Raw genomic sequence first — 22,817 nt, forward strand, 5'->3', positions numbered from 1 at the left:
GTAGTCCAGGAGCAGGTATGTAGCCATCACCTCGTCGTACTTCTGCAGCACCAGCGAGTCCTGGATCTCCTCCTGAGAAAATCCCATCCGCAACATTTTCTCTGCACACGCACACACGCACACACACACATACACACACACACGCGCGCGCAGACACGCACACACACACACACATGCACACAGACACGCACACGCACACGCACACACACACACATGCACACACACGAACACACACGCACACGCACACACACGCACACACACACACACACGCACACACGCACACACATACACGCACACACACACACACACACACACGCACACACACACACATGCACACACGCACACACACACACACACACACACACACACACACACACAGAAACACGCACGCACGCACACACACAGAAACACGCATGCACACACACACACACACACAGAAACACGCACGCACAGACACACACACACACACACACACACACACAGAAACATGCACGCACAGACACACACACACACACACAGAAACATGCACGCACAGACACACACACACACACACACACACACACACACACACACACACAGAAACATGCACACACACACACACACACACACACACACACACACACACACACACACACACACACACACACACAGAAACACGCACGTACGCACAGATACACACACACACAGACACACACGCACATGCGCACGCACGCACACACACACAGAAACACGCACGCACACACACACACACAAACACGCACACGCATACACACGCACAGATACACGCACGCACACGCGCGCGCACACACACACACACCAAAGGTGAGCTATAATTAGTATCACATGCTTACTGAACACCCGAGTCTATTCCTAACAGATAAATATTTATTCATGACTATGGTGTGTGTGTGTGTGTGTGTGTGTGTGTGTGTGTGTGTGTGTGTGTGTGTGTACCTGTTCTCCTGGGGTCTTTATAATCTGGCTGAGGCTCAATGTAGGGTTTGAGTTCGTCGTCCTCGTGGCCCACGTTCATCCACCGATCCCTCATTATCTGCTGCTGGGATCAAAGCAAACACACACGTGTAAAACCACTCCTCTTCCTAAAGGAGAACAAGCGTTCGGAGCTCCACGCGACTGCACCCGCGTTAGGAAGCGGTCCTGGGGTGAAAGTGAGGGATTGGGCTGTTGTGTGGCGGAAGGATACCTCAAGGCTGCCTCTTTTGGAAGGGTTCAGGATCAGGAACTTTTTCAGCAAGTTCTCGCAGTCGGTGGACATGTAGAAAGGAATCCTGTATTTACCCCGCAGCACACGCTCCCTCAGCTCCTGCACAAGAGGTTAAAGGTCAGCTGTTTATAGTTCTCAGGTGGACAGATCTGCAGGAGGGGGACCTGCAATCAGAAACGGTTTAGTAAAAGTAGAAAAAATCTACTAAAGTTTGTGTCCGACCAACTAAATCCGTCCAGATGGAGCCTCTTAACCAGGTCGTGTTGATGACATCATACAGCGTACTGAGGTGTGACACATGATGGATGCCTCATCCACCCACCTTGAGGTTTTGTCCATCGAAGGGCAGCGAGCCGCTGACCAGCGTGTAGAGGATCACCCCCAGGCTCCAGACGTCCACCTCGGGTCCGTCGTACTTCTTGCCCTGGAAGAGCTCGGGGGCGGCGTAGGGCGGGGAGCCGCAGAACGTGTCCAGCTTGTTCCCCAGGGTAAACTCGTTACTGAAGCCGAAGTCGGCGATCTTAATGTTCATGTCTGCGTCCAGCAGCAGGTTTTCAGCCTGCAGACGCACAGAGGAAGTGTAATCTAGTCATCCTTTCAGACTGCCGCTACAGAAGGAACTCCAGACGAAGGGCAGGGCTGAGGGAAGAGACTCCCACTGTTACTCTGAGGAGTTGAAACTCTTCAGGAGGCAGAACCACGGCAGCCAGCGTCGGACCAGAGAAGCCTGGGGCTGGCTGGCAGCACACGGCGGGCGGAGCGAGCCGCCAGTCGCTACTTCCGCCCATCTTTAAGCCTAAAGCCAGCCACCAAGTAAGGAGGCTGGGGTTGCCTAGCAACAGGTATGCTCTCCTTTCAACTTGGTCTGAATACTCTGCAGCTTCTGGGTGACTGAGAACGTTAAATGGACGTCCTCTCTCACCCCCGGGTAAAATACAGACTCGTCTTAAAAACCCCGACGCTGCGTTTTTCAGCATTTAATGAATCTTCATCTTAAAAACCTGGAAGGAAGTTGGTTGTTTTCCGAGTGGAAACAGTAAAAATCTAATCAGTCGTATTGGCGGGTTCGTCTGAGGTGACGAGGCCGTAATCACGATGATGTCCACACGTCTGCCTCCTGGCACAGTAAGAGGATTTATAACCCCCACATAATATAATGGACCAAAAGGAGCAGGAAGCCGGCTTCAGGGCCTAAATACTGAGAATTAAAAACTAAGGAGCTCTAAAATCTCGTGTGTGTGTGTGTGTGTGTGTGTGTGTGTGTGTGTGTGTGTGTGTGATGGACACGAACGCGCCAGGACGTGTTTCTGCTCACATCCTGAACCGAAGCGGGGACATCGTGTCATCTGTGTGATTAACCCCAGGGTCACGGGTTTGTGGGGGCGGGGTTTAATCTCCAAAATTAAATCATATGAAGATTAATGTGCTGAGACGCAGAACGGGAGCTTCCCTGCACACAGAATCTACTGTAACTCAATAAAATGTGTGTGTGTGTGTGTGTGTGTGTGTGCGTGCGTGCGTGCGTGTGTGTGTGTGTGTGTGTGTGTCCTCACCTTGAGGTCTCTGTGCACTATACACTTCTGATGGCAGTACTGGACTGCTGACACAATCTGGGGAGAAACAAACAAAACTCAGCGGGTTTAATCAGGAATAAACGGAGAACCAGATTTTAACAGACCTCATCATTAATCTAGGGCTGTAAAGAACACTCCAAGGGCTCGATTCAATAAATTCCTCTAATTATTTAACCGATAGTTAAACTGTTAATGAAATATAGGTGAATTTGTTCCATTCGCGGCCGAGTGTGAAGCGGCTGGGATGAGGATCAGCACCTCCAAATCTGAGACCATGGTTCTCGACCGGAAAAGGGTGGCTTGCCAACTCCGGGTCGGGAGAGAGGTCCTACCTCAAGTGGAGGAGTTTAAGTATCTCGGGGTCTTGTTCACGAGTGAGGGTAGGAGGGATCGGGAGATCGACAGGCGGATTGATTCGGCGTCTGCAGTGATGCGGACGCTGAGCCGATCTGTCGTGGTGAAGAGGGAGCTGAGCCAGAAAGCCAGGCTCTAGATTTACCGGTCCATCTACGTCCCAATCCTCACCTATGGTCATGAGCTTTGGGTAATGACCGAAAGAACGAGATCGCAGATACAAGCGGCCGAAAAGCGGCCGGGCTCAGCCTTAGAGATAGGGTGAGGAGCTCGGACATTCGGGAGGGACTCGGAGTAGAACCGCTGCTCCTCCGGATCGAAAGGAGTCAGTTGAGGTGGTTTGGGCATCTGGTCAGGATGCCTCCTGGACGCCTCCCTGGGGAGGTGTTTCGGGCATGTCCTGCCGGCAGAAGGCCCCCGGGTCGACCCAGGACACGTTGGAGAGGTTACATCTCCAATCTGGTCCGGGAACGCCTTGGGGTCCTGCCGGAGGAGCTGGTGGAGGTGGCCGGGGAGAGGACGGTCTGGAGCTCCCTTGTTGGGATGCTGCCCCCGCGACCCGGACCCGGATAAGCGGAGGAAGACGACGACGACGTCTTTGTTCCATAAAATATTACTTAACTATAAATATCAGATGGGAAAAAGAGACAAAACCGTTTGATGCGTGTTTTTGAGCCTTTCATCACAGGAGTCGGACATCTCAGCCTCATCTAGCTGTTTCATTTCAGACCAGTCTGGCTCTGTGTCCGTCTGAGCCGACAGACAGGAAATTAAACATGATGGTTAAAGACACGCGCCCTCTTTCAGTGCTGGAAGGTGATGGCTTTCCATAAATGTGAGTCCTCGTGACTGATAAGCTAATGGCTAGTCTGGGATTAAACATTTTGGGGGGGGGGGGGTTCGTGATAAATACACTTTCCCAGACTAAAACGAAACAAAAACTAAAATATACACGCCAATAAAGACTAACTGATGACGAATATTGATCCACATTTCCGTTGACGAATGAGAGACGACAGAAACGAAAATCCAATCAGAGAGCAGAACAGACGGGACAACAGAAAAATGAACCAATCAGCAAATGGAACAGTTGGGACTAGACGAGAAAAGAACCCATCCGGGTCCAGGTCTGACTGCCGCTAGCGCTAACCGGACGTCTCCACAGCTGGGGGGAGGCGCCTTAGATGTGACAATCTGAAAACAATCGACTTGGTGAGTACACATCGGGGGTTTCCCCTGGTTTTAAAAGCGTTACGGTGGTATCCCAGCAGGAGGGGGAGAGGAGGGAGGGGTTATCTGGGGCCGAACTGATTCTGGTTGGCTTAATGTTCTCGTGGCGATGCCGTGGTCGACGCTATCAGCGTTGGCGTTCTAGCGGTGTGTCTGAGGCCGCCCACCTCAACACATTACTGCCAGGAAAAACTAATGAATACATCTAAAAACAGTCTTACCTTTAGTTTATCTCATCACACGTTTTATTGCTTTGATAGTGATGTCATTTCCTGTTTACAAATATGACTGCACATTAAACAGATTTGTGTACTAAATTAACTCGTTCACTGCCAATGATGATTAAAGTCCTCATTTGCATGTTTTTACTGTGTGGGCGTCGGACGAGCCCCCGCACCGTGAGAACAAAGCTCTAAAGCCGATCTTCATCCGCGTACGTCACACGTCACGTGATCAGGAAGCAGAACATCCACGTGTTAGGAGATCGTTTTGGGCCGCTGCTGTAAAAAGAAGTGAGGCGCGAATAGGAAAAGCTTCCGCCGATCGCAATTCACCAACGGATTAAGAAAGAACGGATAACGCTCGAAACGCGCGGATTCTTCCTGATGTAAGAGGTGAGTCTCTGCTTTGTTTTGGCGCTGAAATCATCCTAGCGCGCAACGTTCTGTCGCTCTTAAAAAAAAACAGTAAAAACGCTGAAAAACGCTGGCAGCGAATGAGCTAATGCTGAGAGGCACAACTTCAAATGGTAAGTGCTCATTTTGGTATTTTCTATTAATTATTGTTAGTTAAAATTTCCTTTTAACCAAAATTATTTGCAATTTTAGTCGATTAAGACAAGAAACTAAAAGAAATTGGATGTCTAAATTGTGACTAAATCTAAATTAAAATGTCTTCAAAACTGAAGACTGGTCTGAGCACCCTAAAACTGCTCCAGTGCGTGTGTATTTATACACACAAGGTCACACTCTGATATATCACTTAGCTTTCATTACGACACACACTCGCTGTGGAGTTGTTTCAATAAACGTCTGCAACGTCACCAGATTTATTTCCATCCAGTGTTGCATTAATTGTCACCAAGAACCGGAAAACACTGGAAAATGGCTGAAATGTTCCTCTAGGATTTGATGTGTGAAGCATGTCGTCCAATTCTCACCTGACCTGTTATTAATTAACTAAACACAAGCAGCACAAGTACACAGTTTAATTAAATGATGTACACAGTAACCAGCGTAGGAATTCCCCGTGGACTGTTTTCCGACACACACCTGTCTGAATTTGGCACGTGCTTCTTTTTCCTTCATCCTGCCGTGGGCCACCAAATAATCAAAGACCTCTCCTGATAAAAAAAGAGGAAAAAGCAGTGAGATAGCGTCTTTTTCTTTAGACCTGAGGAAAAGGGGGGAAGGACATGCTGAACTGAACACATGGCTTACAGGACGTTGGAAAGACAACGGGGATTTAAGGTCCAACTATTTCCTCTAGAGTTGTCATGGTGTGAAAACGTAACCTCACGGTTATTGTGACCAAAATTACCACGGTTTTCGGTATTATTGCGGTATTTTTTTTAAACGTGTTACATTTTCAGACAATTAAATAAACCCTATATCAGGAAAATATCGTCCTCGGTTTGTGTCCTTCCAGTGAGCTTTGCAGATGTGGGAAAATGTCATCAGGCAGTAATCGTTGTTAAATTCATAATTATTCTCGGAGAGAGACCAACTCTTATCTGCCCCTGGGAGCCCCGTAATGCATAGCGTCATTTCAACACGGGGGTGTCCGCGACACGGTTTATATGCAGGTAGCGGCGCTGCGGCTGCTTTATATAGCCACTCGTTGCATTCTCCCTCAACCCAAATCCTCGGATCACGCATTTTAGCTAAAACGCTAACGTTAGCTTGCCTTGCGTTGACTGTAGAGTTGTGGGTGATGGTCACGCAGATGTGTCATGAGATTTGAAGCGTTGCTGCCTTTCACAGACACTTTTTCTGCACGTGCTGCAAACAGGATAGCCGTCTTCTATCAACTGTCCCTCGACATTCTTCAGATATCCAAAAGATGCCCGTACTTCCCACTTTGTCTTCTTTGAGGGATAATAAATGTCCTGAGCGCTGCCGTCTCCTCCTCTGGCCATTATTTCAGCTTTAGCTTCAAGAAAGTTTTGGTTGTAAACAACAAAGTGCGCATGTGCCGCCGGCAACTTCAGCAGATGATACGGTGGCTGGTAAGGGTCACCGCGCCTACACCGCAGCCACGGTAACCCACCGAGATGATATATGTTTTTAAAAACAAGGCGGTTATTATTATTGTCAACTTTTTTACCAGAGTTTACCGCTATACCGGTTACCGTGACAACCCTAATTTTCCTCTAATAAATATTATTCCTCTGATGGTGTGTTTCATAGACTTCTCAACACAATCCTGACCCAGACTACTCGGTTGTTTCTGCTGGTGGGAGCTTCAGATGATTACATAACTTCCAGAGATCCATGCTGGAGGGACAATGATTTCACTTACCTCCACTAGCGTACTCCATTACCAGGTACAACGTCTTCTCCGTCTCTAACACTTCAAAGAGCTTGACTGCAGGCGGAAAGAACCCAAACAGAACCGCGTGGGGGTGGAAAATGAAAAACAGCATTAGATACAGGACAGAGAGAGCGAAAGAGAAACCAGAATAAAAGCATCTTCTCCGTTTTTGTTTTGGCTCCAGAGTCTCAGGGAGCGACTCGTGTTTCCTTCACACTCACCTATGTTGGGATGATTTAGCATCTTCATGATTCTCACCTCCCGGAAGAGCTGCGAGGAACGAGAGAGACGCTGGGTCACACCATCGGGTCATTTAAAGTTAAAGTTAAAGTCCCATTAGTTGTCACACACACACAGGTGTGTGTGCGAAATTTGTTCTCCACATTTGACCCATCCCCTGGGGGGGCGGTTAGCTGCAGACACAGCCGCGCTCGGGAACCATCTGGTGGTTTAACCCCCCAATCCAACCCCTTAATGCTGAGTGTCAAGCAGGGAGGCGTTGGGTCCCATTTTTTCAAAGTCTTTGGTATGACCCGACCAGGAATCGAACCCTGATCTCCCGATCTCAGGGAGGACACTCTACCACTAGGTCACTGGAGCCGGTCTCAATTTATGCTCAACGCGCTACCGCCAGTGTTTTAAATGATGTCCTTCAGGTTTATCATTGGTGCAGAATAAAAGCACAGAAAAAAACTAACTTTGACCTAATCCAATGCTACATTAAAGGGACTTTACGGACGTTTGAATTTTTATGCTCGCGATCGCCCCCTCAGGCCAAAAGCGTAACGGTAGCTTCAATAGCAGGCTCGTGCACGAGGCGCGCATGCTGTACGTGCACACTCCCTAACGAAAATTACAGCTGAGACAGTCCCGTGTGTGTGTGTGTGTGTGTGTGTGTGTGTGTGTGTGTGTGTGTGTGTGTGTGTGTGTGTGTGTGTATGTGAGGACAGGAGAACGTGCAGCTAATTAATTAAATAATGTGGTTCTGTACCTTTCTCTTCAGCACAGCCGACAAAGGTTTATGATGGGTCAGTCCTCCTGCATGCTCAGATCATTCCCTTCTCTTGCTTGAAAAATTGTTCCAAAATGAAAGTTGAACCCACATCTTTTTTATCTGTGAATTCAATGCCGTTCGGCGAGTCTCAAATAAAAATTTGGGCATCTTACTGTAAAAAAATATACCATTAATGTAAAAAATAAACTCTAAATGAACTATGTTCACACCTGGAGTCAGACGTCTTACTAGGTAAGCTACACTCTAGCAACATTCACAGTATCTGTAACATTTATATCCTTGATGACAGCTGAAACAACGTTCAAAGAACGGTTCGGAGTGAAAATGGCTATTTTGTTGCTAATTTGCAGGAAATTTCTAGAAGAAAGTTCTACAGAAAGTAGCTAAGGGTCCTCAGAAATGTAGCTAGCTTTGTCACTAGGCGTTAGGAACAGCGACAAAGTGGCACTGCCTCTCTCTCTGCTGCTAAAGCTACGGATAGCAAATGCTACGGGCGATGCCTGAGCGTGAACGCGCATGAAGCAGCCTGCTCGACCCGAGCATCTCTCTTTTTCTGTGATTTTACAGAAAAACAGGCAATCACAGTAAACATGCCAGGGCTCATTCTACAGGACCAAGGCATTGCAGGAGAATGTATGAAGAAGACATTTATTATTTCTATACATGTTTTGGCTGTCAAACTTCCATAATGCACCTTTAAATCCGGTAGCTAGAAAATAGCGTTTCAGATTTTAATCCCAACTAGGCGACGTGTTGAAGAGTGCCAAAGCATCAACGTTATAATAATAAAGGTAAAATAAAAGTCTAGGTTTTGTTCTGTAGATAACGAGAAATGTTAAAACTGCTGCTAGTGGCTCATTCATCACCATGGTAACCCCACCCATCACAGACAGGAACAACCAGATGCTGCGGGAAAACTAGAACTTGTGTTCTTTGGTTTTTATTGGATTTGATCTAGACTGTTTCCGAGCAGCAGCACAGCTTGTAATGTTCTTGTCTTGCAGCTAATTTGTTCTTCAGTCATCTGTTGCTGGAGAATGAAGGAGGCTTTGGTCCTTCTGGGACATTATGTGCTGGTATCCCTCCCTGAGCTACGCAGAAATCTGTGACTCAAACTAAAACAAAACGCACCTAGGTGAGTAAAGAGCGTTGGTTTGGCTCCACAAAACAACAGATATCACATTTAGGCTTTCATCCAGTGAAGGTTAAACTGCATCTCTGGCTCGGACACGTTCGCCCCGTCATGGGACTGAAAACTGGATGGTTTCCAGTTCGTCTGTATCCTCTTTGACATTTTGTCATGTGCTTTTTGAATACAAGCACATATTGTGTGTGGGCAGATGAGTGTCTGGCGTGTGCTTGGGCTGCGCGAGCACACATGGTTGGACCGTGTGTGCGTGAGTGGACAGACCCCGCCCTGCCACGATCAAAGGAAGTAATTGCAGCTTGTTTCCTGTAATTAAAACTCTCTCTGAGAACTGGACCACTTCAGAGGGCGAGAGAGGGCGCAGAACGAGGGAGAAAGGAGGGCATGTGGGGCAGGAAGAGTGACTTGGAAATGCCCGGGAAAAGGACAGAAGGAGGTCTGAATGTGAGAGAGTTCAATCAGGCCACCTTTTGCAAACTGGAGGAGTTGAGCTGAGCCTTATCGATGATCTTCACAGCCACCTGAAGGCAAAGGAAGAAGTGATTATTACACTTAGAGCAGATCCTGTGTTGTTATTGTGATGGGTATCAACAACAGCATAAACAAGGTAAACCAGAAGAAAACCGTAATTACTTCTAATTTATCATTATCTGCTTTGGAGCCATGCTCTTATTTTGAAATGTTCCCTAAAAGAAACACACTTCCTCTTCTGAAAGCAAGACAGAAGGGTGAAATGCACCTGTAGCTACACACACACACACACACACACACACACACACACACACACACACACACACACACACACACACACACACACACACACACACACAGAGTTCAGTTATATTTTTGAGCATCAACGCTCCTAAGGGAACGTCCTGTTTGGCCAAAGCAGCTCTTCTCTACTTTTATAGCAGCGCTGTCTGTCCATGCAACTCAAGCGTAACGAGTCGACGTTGACATGAGTTTTAAACTAATGTCTGGATCTTAAAGATATTTAATTTTTCCTAAAGAGCTCAGTTTTCATGGTAGCCCAGTATTCCCCCTACATGGACTCAGGCGCGGCGAGCAACGCCCCTTCCCCGCTCTTACGGGCAACACGCGGCAGCGAAACGGTCCGCGAGCAACGAAAGGAGACAACCGTGCAGCACTAGTAGGTGACAGTTGCATAATAACAGGAGAGAACAGAGAGGCTGAAGTGTGGTTGTGGCTTTAATCAGTAATGAGCTCTACGGTTTATAATCCCACAGCAGCAGCGACACGCAGAGTAAAATGAAATTAGAGCTGAAGAAAACAAAAAGGATTGAGTGCCAGAAGTGAGAAAGAAAAACAAAGGCAGAGAAACAAAGTGTCGTCCCTTAACAAGGACACAGAGAAGAGATCTACTTCTAACTTCACTCCTGACTCTACCCCCCCGACTCCCCCTTGTTTGTCTCTGTGAGAGCCAGCGGGTCACGTGGAGCGTTATCAGGGTGTCAGGCACAGGGCTGTCATAAATCGACAGAGCCCGTCTGCAACACTGTTCCTCACAGCTGGCCCGACAGGGACCCAGCCTGGGCCCGCTAACTGGACCCAGCTTTTCTGTCCACGGAGACTGGAAACATTTAGGCCGACAGCGCTGATTTAATCTGCTGCAGAAGATGCATGATCTCCAGAGCTGTGCAGGCCTTAGGTCTGATCAGAGTCTGGCTGTAAGCTCAGCAACCAGGAAACCAGATCAGCAATTAGAGAGCAACAAAACCACCAGCTTGTCCTGACTAATAAAAGACGTCAACAGGCCAGATTCAGGCACTTTTCTAAATAAATGATCGTATTTATTACTGCTGTAGCACATATTTAGCCGGGGGTAGACACTCACTTATAACAAACAGACAACATAGGAAGTTAGCCGAGTTAAAGATTGTTTTAGCTCGTCTAAGACCACATGTGGAGGCCATCTTGAATTGGGCTGACAGCAAACATTAGCCATCTGCTGATCTCCAGTGGTTTATGAGATTTACTTATTAATATAAGGGTTTAAAAACCGACCGTGCTGGATAAGAGCGTTAGCAACCACACCACCACCTTTTAGCTTGACTAAATGCCATTTGAGTGTTTTCTAGTGCCGATTAGCTGTGGCAGCCACCTTTCATCAGGTTGACTCTAAAAGTTAATCAGTTGTAGACATACGTCCAGTGAATACGCCAGTATCTCACTGGGCTGTGACCGTTGACCCCAGAGTGCAAAAGGCGTTTGCTAAGGAGGTTCAGAGCTATCAAGCTACTGAAATTTCCTTGCATGAAACACTCTACCTCACTTTTGTGTTGCTGGAGACGTCGTCATGTCTGAAAATGCTGTTGGACAAATTTCATTTCAAAATAGAAGAATTGTAACTCAACTTGTGAGTCGGAAGACGTGAGAAAACTGAAGACTTTAGGAAGGGTCGGTGGCCAAGATGCACAAAAATGAGGGTCAATTTCAAACAACTTGAGTCAAAATCAAGACAAGAAAACCTGAACGATTGTTCCAATTAGTTCACCAACATAGCGTGTACTGGGGCTGGGCGACATAACGAAATTTGATCGTTATCGACATTTCTGACTCTTATCGGGATCCTTTTTCCCCACGTCAATAAATCTGATAATAAAAATGAAAAGTTGTGTGTAGGTTGGCGACATTCATGTCCCTTTAAGAAGCTGTATCACCTTGAGTCACGTAAAAATGTGACAGCCCCATCTAGTGGACAACTTTTGATTCTGCGCATACCCGTAGTTATCGTCCATTTATCGTTAGAGGTTAAATCCTCAATATATCGTGAAAGGCCAGATCGCCCAGCGCTACCGTGTACCTATGCAAGACCTGGCCATTAACAAATCTCGCCTTTACAGCATCAAACTGAAAAACTCCATATGCCCTAGCAATAGTCTGCTTCTAATTGATCACCAAAAGCCACAGTTCTGTGAGATTATGGCTCTACTTTCAATAAAAATCTGTCCAGTGAGAGAATTAGCTAAAGACAATAATATCAGGTAAAATAGAGCAACGGCTAAGCTAATTTACACAGTACACGTTTATAAATAAACTTGAATTGAATTGAACATAAGAGGCTACAAGATCTTGCATCAGGTCAAAATTCGCAGAACTTCATAGAAATCATGTAGATCTGCGAATTTTGACCTGATGCAAGATCTTGTAGCCTCTTATGTTCAATTCAATTCAAGTTGATTTATAAAGCGCCAAATCACGACAAGAGTCGTCTCAAGGACTTTCACACATTAAACATTTAAATACAGGTCAGGTCATTAAGCCAATCAGTAAAAAGTTTCCTGTATAAGGAACCCAGCAGGTCGCATCGAGTCACTGACTAGCGTCAGAGTCTTTACAGCAATCCTCATACTAAGCAAGCATGCAGCGACAGTGGAGAGGAAAACTGTAAATGGTAAAATGGCCTGTATTTGATATAGCTCCTTCTAGAGTCCTGGAACCCCCCAAGGTGCTTTACAACACAATCAGTCATTCACCCATTCACACACACATTCTCACCCTGGTGGGGATGAGCTACAATGTAGCCACAGCTGCCCTGGGGCGCACTGACAGAGGCGAGGCTGCCGAGCACTGGCGCCACCGGTCCCTCCGACCACCACCAGCAGGCAAGGGGGGTTAAGTGTCTTGCCCAAGGACACAAAGACAGCGACAGACTGAGCGGGACTCGAACCTGCAACCTTCCGATTACAAGGCAAGCACTTAACTCCTGTGCCACCAACGTCGCCCTAAAACTCCCTTTTAACAAGAAGAAACCTCCAGAGGATCCTGGCTCAGTATAAACAGCCATCCACCACGACTCACTGGGGATGGAGAAGACAGGACAGAGCACACACACACACACACACACACACACACACACACACACACACACACACACACACACACACGCACCCCCCGAATCCACCAGGCTTAACCCATTTTCTGGGGGAAACCCTGCATTCCATGTCGAAGACTGTTAAACTTGTTTGGCATCAAGGCTACGACCTCAGCCGTACTTCCCCAAAAGGGAGATTTTGTTTTGCAGTCAAATCTACTCTAATCTGACAGACTAAAGGGTCTGCTTCTAATCTGAAAGGGTCAGAATCACGTCTCAGTTGGACAGCGTAGAAGAGTCTCCATGGCAAAACCTGACAAATCCTTTGGTCAGTATTATCAATGAAATAGTGAAAAAGTTACCCCCCCACATGGTGTACAGTCAAGCTCAACTTGATGGTTCACAATGTGACTTGGCAAGTCAAAGACCTGCAATTCTCTGACCTCACAAAACAAAAACATGAGCCTTTTGTTCACTTGCTAGAGTTCGTAAAACGACGTTTAAAGAAGCCATTTAGTCTTTAAAAAGCTAGAATGTTAAAATGTGTGGACAGAATTATTATCTAATCTGTATCATGCCGTGTCGGAGACATCGAAACACTCTTAAAACAACATTGCTGCTATTATCGGACGCATGAGCCCACCTCTTTTCCAGTGAGGACATGTCGTGCCAGTTTGACCTTGGCGAAGTTGCCTTTGCCGATGGTTTTCAGTAACCGATAGTTACCGACGTGCGGCTGGTCATCGGTCGTGGACACAGAGTTTGAACATCGCGACATGCTGTATCGGCCTGATGACTTCTGCTCCTGCGAGGATAAAGATAAAGAGGTTGGTTACAGGGATGAAAAACGAGTCAAGGACAGAAGACCTGAGACGTAACGTCCATTAGGACAAAAGAACTACAGCATGCTCCTGTCCTAACGTGTGACGCCTCCTCTGTTACAGATATTTAACATACACAGATTGCTTTTCTAAGTCTGTAAACAAAGGTTTTATATGTGACTAACATGATGCGTCACACAAACTGTTGATTCCGTCTGTGACCAACTTTTCTGCCTGCTTAAAAGAACAAAAATGGCTGTCCTACTTTGCAGCCCTAAGCTTGCCACGGATGATGGCTGAACAAAACCCTCCTGCCTCCGACCGGCCTTAAACAGGAGCTACTGACTCTACGGTTTGGTTGGATATTCTATTGAAAACAAACATTTAGGGACAAATCACTTCTCCAAAAGCCCCTTCAAATATTTAGGCATCAGAATAAAGTAGAGATGGGTCAAACTAGTGGAGTCTATAGACTTTCAGAGCAACATGAACACTGAAAAACCCAGAGGAGTTACTAATCAGGTCAGTTTCAATAACAAAACCAGATAGGTGGTATCCACTTTATCATGAGACAATTTTTGTGTCATTCTATGTAAGCGCATGGGCACAAAGAACAGGACAAGTTGCAAAATATTAAGTATGAACATTTAAAACAACGAAGAGTTTGTCTTTCTTTCACATCCCAAAAACCTCCACAGCTTCATGCAGACAGGGAAGCTTTGTGAACTGCAGCTGCGACTTTATTTAAGCCATCGTTACAAAACTTGTGTTGCAGCTTTTGCCCGTTTGGTCTTTCTGCAAACTGATGTTTACAGGTGTTAGTTTACTTTTATAGATTTGCATAATTTCTGGTAAATACAGTTTTAGATAAGGCTGAACGATTAACTGCATGTGCAATTAAATTGCGATGTGACAAAAGGAGATTTTCTAATCGCAAAGGCTGCGATTTGACTGGCAGCGAGTGGTTAGCACAATGCTAATATACATTGAAAAACCCATAGGGATGCTAATGCTAATATCGCCGAATAGATTCTTACAAATTACGAATTAGGAACGTGCCAAGTTATTACATTTGAAGTGTAATAAAAAAGTAAAAACTGCCATTAATCAAATAAGTACAGACAGATATTTTAGTAAAGCTAGAAAACTGTACTTCAACTCCACTGAGTTTTGGCTAGCAGCTGTAAACGTAACTGAACTACGGAAGCTCTGCATGGACAAGACGTCAAAAACTCTAAACACAAAAGACTTCAATAAATGGGACACACTTCTTTCCTGCTAATAAATTTTCACAGTTGATGCTAATACCTATTCTCCTTCAAGGGATGTGCTCCTGGCTGCAAAGCATCACACCTTCAAATACAAGATGTTGTCTTTACATGAGAATGTTCATGTATGTGCAGACAAATAAACTTGTTGATATATGTAGATACATAAACTTGTTTATATTCAGTACATGTTACATGGATCTTTTTTATTGCTTCCGTTAGTTGAAAAATGAGAAAAGCCCCTTGAGAAAATAATTGTGAATTAAATCGCGATTGCAATATTGAAGAAAAAAAATCGCAATTAGACTAAGTTAAAGTTAAAGTCCCATCAGTTGTCACACACACTGATGTGTGTGCGACATTTGTTCTCCGCATTTGACCCATCCCCTGGGGGAGCGGTGAGCTGCAGACACAGCCGCGCTCGGGAACCATCTGGTGGTTTAACCCCCCAATCCAACCCCGTAATGCTGAGTGTCAAGCAGGGAGGCATTGGGTCCCATTTTTTTCTAAGTCTTTGGTATGACCCGACCAGGAATTGAACCCTGATCTCCCAGTCTCAGGGCGGACACTCTACCACTAGGCCACTGAGCCTGATTATTTTCCAAAATCGTTCAGCCCTAGTTTTAGAAACAAAAGAGGAGAATTAGAAATGACCTGCAAATCAAAATAACAACATGTATTATTTTAACAGGTGCTCACATGAAATTGCGTATACCAAAAAGTGTTTTTAATGAAAGACCAACCTTTCACAGAAAGAGCAGATCTTGGGACATTGTGATCCAATGAGAGTTGAAGTCATTTAGTTAAACATAACGTAAGTGAAATAGTGTCCCAATCCATCACTCACCAATCATAATTGAAGGGGATGCTTGATATTGGCTTATTTACCGATATCAGATATCGTCTAACTCTTGATTTCCGATACTGATTTAAATCAATACCAATACACGTGGGTCCCCCTAAAATAAATAAATAAATCCCTTAGGTTGCCAACATCACATTTCTCCCATCATGAGTGCTTTAAGTTAGTATTAGAATAACATGTCATGTTTACTTTCTCTCAACAGCAGCTGAATGATGTTCTCCTTGAGATAATCCTGACAAATGCTCTGTTGAAGATATTTATTAAACTCAGGATGGGGAAAAGTTTGATTAATAAGTTCATTAATAAGACACAAGTAAATAAGTAAATAAACATATAAGGCACAAGTAAGTCCATGTTAAAACGATTTAAATGTTTTAGGTTTTGAAAATGGATCAGAGTGACACGTTGTTGTTACAAACAATCTTTGTTATGTTGTCTGTGTGAAATGCGATAGAGTGAGCGCTGTCACCTCGGACCTGACTGACGTCGTTACCATTTCCTTTGCTCCTCATGCATTTTCATCTTACATTTAAACAAAAACAAGAGAGCGCACAGATCATGAAGAATATTTACTTTATTTAAATTTTCCCAGTTAAATTTACCCTTCATTTTAATTCGTGGTGTACAGTTGTTTTTTTATTTTTATAATTTCAACTCTTAGGTCACGAGCAGTTGTGTAAGGCATTTCACTGCATTTCGTACTGTGTATGCGACAAATAAAATTTGAATTTGAATTTATTTGTCTTTGTAAGTACCGATGCGTTTAGGGAATGTTTGGGCACCGGACATCAGTAATAATTGATCTTTATGAAAAAGTATGCGATCAGCGAATGGGGATTGATCACCTGTAGCCCAGACAGAGCAGCCTGCAGAGGCCGTGTGTGATCGGAGTGTTGGGGTGACTTTGTTACCATGGCACCATCATGTGAGGTACAGCCAGGGTGTTTCTCAATGCCAAAGAACCTCCTTGCCTTGATGTCTTGGCCCCACCCCGGTTGCCTAGGAGATACGTCATCAGGAACCACCAAGGCGTGTTCCAATGTTCACGTTCTACTGAGGCGTGTGTTCTCTGTTTGTTAGCCGTTTAGCTAGCTGAGCAAGAATACAAAGGAGGTGTCTCGTAGCCTAGCCTTTGTCAAAAAATTCCCAGAATACACCGCGGAATTTTCAAAAGGACGGCGGACCAGAAGCCAGCAGCTACTTTGGAAGCAAATTTCAAGTTGTAAAGTAAGTTAACTAATTTAAATTATATATTTTTAGATCCAAAGAAGTTATCTATAGTTGGTTAGTTGCTTAGTAGTTGCAGCTTTGGCTGCTAGCGGGTAGTAATTTAACAAATATTCACGGGGGGGGGGGGGGGGGGGGGGGGGGGGGGTTGTCGCGCGCTCCGTCCCGCAGCGCTCCTCCGTGAGAGCGGGGCGCGGGGGGGGGGGGGGGGTTTCGCGCGCTCCGTCCCGCAGCGCTCCTCCGTGAGAGCGGGGGTGGGGTGGATACACACATTCCGCTGCTGTTTCTCACCAGTATCAGCTGATGGAGGGCTCTAGTTTTGCTGCGCTGTTTGTGTCAGCGAACACGGTAGGGTCGGGGAGGGGGGCGGGGCATGACACTTAGCCTGGCGGGTGGGAAAGCAAAGCCTGGCGGCCCGCTAGGCTTATAAAGCGCTGGGGGAAACCCTGATATACACAATTTAAAAAGTAAAAGGCTCGTTATACATTTATATTGAAACTAATCCGTATGAAATATAACGTTATCTCCCGTGTCACGTGATGCTACGTGACCGCCGTGGAAGCCGCGGTCACGTGATGCAAATCTCTTCCATTTAACAGTTTTCTTTGACCAAGGAAGGACAGTGTCCTCGTAAGCAAGGCGCCTGGCCTCGCAAGACATCGCCTCGCAAGACCAGGCGCCTCGACATTGAGAAACACCCCCAGTGTTAAGCCTGCTAAGACCAAATAGAAGCCATCTTGAATTTGGCTGTCACCAAAGTTTAAATCAGCTGCAGATGTGAATCTAACATTTACTTTCTGAGAGATTCAAACTGATACTTATCCAACTGACTCCCGACAGGTCTCCACAAGGCTCGAAGCTAAGATGATGAAGGTGTAGAGCTTGGGGTATGCGATCCAAATGGCTCTCAGCCACGGCCATGCCAGCCTTACTATAGCATCCGTCACGTTCTATGTGAGGTACTTTCTGTATGTGCAAAGGCTGATTAGCTGTAGTGGTCATTTTGAATTTAGTTGACCAGGTTATTCAGATGTCGATGTACAGTTTCATTAAAAGCTATCATGAGATTCCTCAAAGGGAAACACAAAGAGGCAAAAACACTTTGTTCCTTGTGCTTTGGCAGCGGGCGATAATAAAAACCACACTAAGAAGATAAAGCTTCTATTCTACAGTTTTATGATGTTTTGGGCCGCTGCCCTTCCTAAACCCTCTCAACACAAATTCACCATCTTTAAATCTTGATCGTGACAAACGCAAGACTACATGGAAGGTGACCAAAGCACATTTTGGGCCGCGGCTCAGATGCGTTCGGTGCATTTATAGTCCAATCTATTAATACATGGGCTGCAATGAAAATGATGTTCAACACAAACTAGGGAAGGTTTGATGTCTGTCTGTATAAACCTTCTGTCACTGGCTTCCTGCAGCCAGTCACCGCCAACACACGCATCAGTCTGCCATCTACATGAAGATGGAATCAACCAAAAATATTAACACTCACTTAGATTAGATTTTAACGGGCGCTGGATGGAAAGCAGCCTTCGAAGGAGGAAATATAATCTGAATCTATTTGCAAAACAAAAATGTCTGTTTTCATAACTTTATTAAACACAGCAGCACCATTTGGTGCACAGTGGGTTTGGTGTGCTGAAGAGGGCCGTGCGTTTTCCACTAAAGCTAGGAGACATTTTGGCCTGATGGATTCAAACCGATTCAGTTCATTCACCAGCAGATCCTTCATCTGTAACCCGCTCTCAGAGAGGGAAGACAAAACCTTGCTGTGCTGGCAGGTTTTGCCCGGCTAGTGACAGCGATTGTGTTTCAGCTCCAGGAAAGGGTCGCAGCAATTGTGTGTGTGTCTATATATGTCTGTGTGTGTGTGTGTGTGTGATCTGAGTGGACAGGTGATGGTGGGGGGAGAGAGATCAGGGTCAGAGGAGAGGAAGACTGGCTCCAGGATGACGACACACACACACACACACACACACACACACACACACACACACACACACACACACACACACACACACACACACACACACACACACACACACACACTAACAAATGAGTGATGCATACAAACTAAAACAAGGTTGTGTACAGAAGGATCCTGATAAGCAGATGAAATCCACACGCTTCCTGTAATTTAAGGAGCCTCCAGCAGTCAAGTTGCTCCGGTCGGTCAGAATAACCAGATTAAAGCTTCACGTTTCCCACAAATAATCCACACTCCATTTTTCTGAGGAGAGGGTCATGGGAAACGAGGACCACCGACTTCTGCAGCAGCTTTGTTTTCTCTCTCTCTCTCCTCCAGATGGTATGACCTAGTGTCTGCTTCTCAACCCCCCCCCAACGACACGAGCTTCCTATGCTGACACTGCAGACTTGAATCAAACATAACCGACCAGATTAAGCTTCAACAGCAGCGGGGGAACAAGGATTTACAGCAAATGACCGTTACGTTAAACCAAGAGGACAGCAAGGCTCTTATGAGAGATGAAGCAACTGATTTTTATTTAATGAGTGCGTGGGAGAGAGGGGGATAATAAACTGTTCCATTTAATCTCCAACAAAGACAATAAGAGCCCAGCGCTAACCGTAAAACCAAATACGAGTTAAGTTACTTCACTCTGTCACCAGCTCTGACTTCTCACAGCTTAAAGTCGCCTCTGCAGAAAAGTGATGACATCATGGTACAAAACTCTTCAGCGAGCATTTCTCTCATCGTAGCAGGAACCCAAAGAATTAGCATTAGGAGATTTTTGATGCCAGTGAGAAGTTAAAGAGTGAGAAAACAACTGGAACAAGAATACAAGGCATGATTTCATTTCTAGACACTTTCAGGAAGTTTGCTAATTAAATGAAATAATAAGAGGATTTTCCAACAGGCCACATTAGCTTTGCTGACCAAGGATGATCTCATGAGATTTGTTGACCTCATGCTGCTCTGCCTACTTTGTTTTTTCTGGGTTTCAGTCCAGCACTCACTTCATCAGCACCAGATCTAATATTAGCATTTTAGCTACATCATCACTCACGATGCAGAAGCTCAGAAATGGAGAACAGCAAACATGTGATGCCTTTGTTCTGAGATAAATCACATCAGAGGTTTTTAACTCCAGAAATGACAGGAAAAGCTACGTCTGCCTCAACAACACACTCGCGTTGTGTTCTTCATGAAATTAAACTTCAAGCGTATCGGTGGATCCTAGGCCTGGGCGATAAATCGATTAAACGAATTAATTTCAATTGTTTTGTTGCGGGCGATTTAAAAAAAAGTAAATCGAATTTTTATGTAATAGTGCCTTTTTGGCCCCCCGGAGCTTCCGTAGCGTTAGTTTCACATAACCGCGACAACAACGTCACAGCACGCACACGAAACAGCAACAGCAAGCGACTCCATGGCCACCGGTGAGAGTGGGAAGTTTGTTGCTAGCAAAGGAATGACATCATCCGTTGTTTGGAACTGGTTTGGGTTTGCTGCGACGGACGTGGAGCGTGGCACTTTTATTCCAAGAGGGTGTTCATTTATTCATTATTCATTTCAAAAATGAGCGTTACATTTGTCTTGCTTGTGATTAAATAAAAAACTAAATTGGCTTTAAGGTGCCTTCCATTTGTTCTTATTGCTATTCTTAATAATTGAGGGGGAGAGAGAATCGGGAAAAAAACGTAAAATCGAATTAAAAAAATTTATTTGGAGATTTTATTTTCAGGCTGTATCGCCCAGCCCTAGTGGGTCCACAATGGGAAGATCTTCATAAGGACTGAAACTGGAGCTGTCATCCTCAGCAGCAGTTTCTGGTTGGAACCGTATCGACTTATAATTGTAACGTACATTTGGAGTTAGTAATACTTCATTTTAGGCAGCAAATAAACTGGATAAGTGTTCCAGTAGTTCGTGTGAACCAGAACCAGGCAGTCTGACATCAGATGTTGAGTTTTTGTCCCCGACAATTAATACAACCATTTTGTTTGCAGTGAAATCATGAATGATAAAGCTAAGTGCTACATAGACAAGAATAGAATAACACCAGATTAACAAGCATAAATAATACTAAAGCAGTGTTCGTGAAAACACGTCGGACATTATGAATGTCTTAATATTGTCTAAAGAAAAACTTGAAATCAACGGACATATCGACCGACTTGCTTACTCTCAAGTTGCTAGAATACAAAAAGCACAAACTGCACACTGACCGTTTTAACGGCGTTCGTGACACGCTCTCTGATCTGCAGCAGCCTGCAGGATCGCATTTTCTGAGCACTTTGATCAATTTGCTCACCGGAAGCTTTCAGCACATTATTACAAATGCGAGGTAACTTAAGATAATTTCCTATTATTGCAACATTTGCACAGAATGTCTAATAATTTTTGATGAATCGTTAGGCTTATTTTTCTAAGTAAACCTCAGGGTAGAAAATCTTTAGCATTTAGCAGAAAATCACTTCGATGGTTCTTTTTTCAAAAATTTTCAAGAGATTATTGCCACAATGACAATATACATGATGTGTAAAGGTCAGAGGTCACTAAAAACCCACTGCTTCCAAATCAGAAGCCCGCAAGAACATTGAGCTACGTGGTTAAAAATGTCTTGCGTGAGACACTCCCACGTCAAAAGTTTTCGCGAACACGGATTAAAGTGCCCTAGCTTCAGCAAAAGCTAGACACATTTTAGAGCAATTAGCGTGATCTTAACTTTTTTATTCATTTGAAAATACACTGAAGACATTTTAACACTTTAAGCTAAGGCTTTCAAAGTGGTTTCAGTGGTTCTTGAACCAGAAACATGAGCAACTTCATATTGGACAGCACTCTGCTACAGTTTGGTGGTTGAGGTAGGTCAGCTAGTAGAAGGTCTCCACCTGCTTTACAGCATTAGCCATTTACTGTAATGGAAGCTAATCTAAAAGCTAACTTGCACACAAAAAGAAGAATTTCGCTTTTTCAGTTGTCATCAAGGCAGAGCCTGGAAGTAAAAGTAAGAGAGCCATGTCTTTGGAGGCAAAGCAAAAAGCTAAAACCAGAGTGAACATTGGTGTGGCCTACACTAGTTTAAAGTAGTTAAAGGAGGCTACTAAATCACAGACTGATGGTGACCTGGCTTTGTTGCAACTGAACTTGTCATATTTGCTGTCAAACAGTTTGAATCTGTTTACTTTGTAGATTATTTAGTATCCGTTGGCTTGTGGTAGCAGCATTAGCTCATTGTAAGCGCTAGCTACAGCAGGCTGCGGCAGGTTTGTTTGCAACTGTTATAAATCTGCATTAAACCAGTCGGAGGGAGAATCAGAAAAAGTTAGTTTTGCTATAAATTATTTTAGACACTAAAAGTTAAAATTTTTATTTAATTTTTGTTATTATTAATATTAGCTTTAAGATGCTTATTCTCTAAATTAGAATCTTTTCATTGTCTTGTATTTTTTCAAAGTATTTTAGATACTTTTATCTTCTTACTTATTCATAAACATTCTAAATGTTGGCAGACTGTGTTTCCTTTACTATGACTGTTACATAATTTCAATTGAGTTGAGTAAATATGAGGTAGAAACCAATTTATTTCAATCATTCTATTATTCCCTAACGTATTAGTGGACACAAACATGGCAACAATTAAAGTATTATAAAATGTACGATTCACCTAAATATCTGAAGACATAATCTAGTATTAAGTAATTCAAACATGGCCGCTACAAGTTTGTGCAGTAGATATTGGCAGCACT

The 22,817-nt window shown here is 44.6% G+C and overlaps 1 protein-coding gene across 10 annotated transcripts in view; it reads right to left on the reverse strand.

Annotated features, from left to right (window-relative positions):
* The window catches only part of mark2b (MAP/microtubule affinity-regulating kinase 2b), a 62,651-nt gene that overhangs the window by 15,389 nt on the left and 24,445 nt on the right, over nt 1–22,817 (reverse strand). For 7 of the 10 annotated variants that reach the window (XM_054747557.2, XM_054747556.2, XM_054747554.2 and 4 more), the window contains exons 2-11: nt 13,556–13,717; nt 9,545–9,598; nt 7,137–7,185; nt 6,904–6,969; nt 5,655–5,725; nt 2,779–2,835; nt 1,548–1,784; nt 1,205–1,324; nt 955–1,057; nt 1–101 (exon numbers count right to left, since the gene is read on the reverse strand). The exon at nt 1–101 is cut by the window's left edge and continues 12 nt beyond it. In XM_054747557.2, coding sequence (XP_054603532.2) covers nt 1–101; nt 955–1,057; nt 1,205–1,324; nt 1,548–1,784; nt 2,779–2,835; nt 5,655–5,725; nt 6,904–6,969; nt 7,137–7,185; nt 9,545–9,598; nt 13,556–13,717 — 1,020 coding nt within the window. The remainder of the gene's footprint in view (nt 102–954; nt 1,058–1,204; nt 1,325–1,547; nt 1,785–2,778; nt 2,836–5,654; nt 5,726–6,903; nt 6,970–7,136; nt 7,186–9,544; nt 9,599–13,555; nt 13,718–22,817) is intronic. The other 3 variants (XM_015946570.3, XM_015946569.3, XM_015946568.3) reach the window with 1 other exon arrangement.

The sequence above is a fragment of the Nothobranchius furzeri genome, chromosome 14, assembly GCF_043380555.1.
Source record: "Nothobranchius furzeri strain GRZ-AD chromosome 14, NfurGRZ-RIMD1, whole genome shotgun sequence".
Classification (NCBI taxonomy): domain Eukaryota; kingdom Metazoa; phylum Chordata; class Actinopteri; order Cyprinodontiformes; family Nothobranchiidae; genus Nothobranchius; species Nothobranchius furzeri.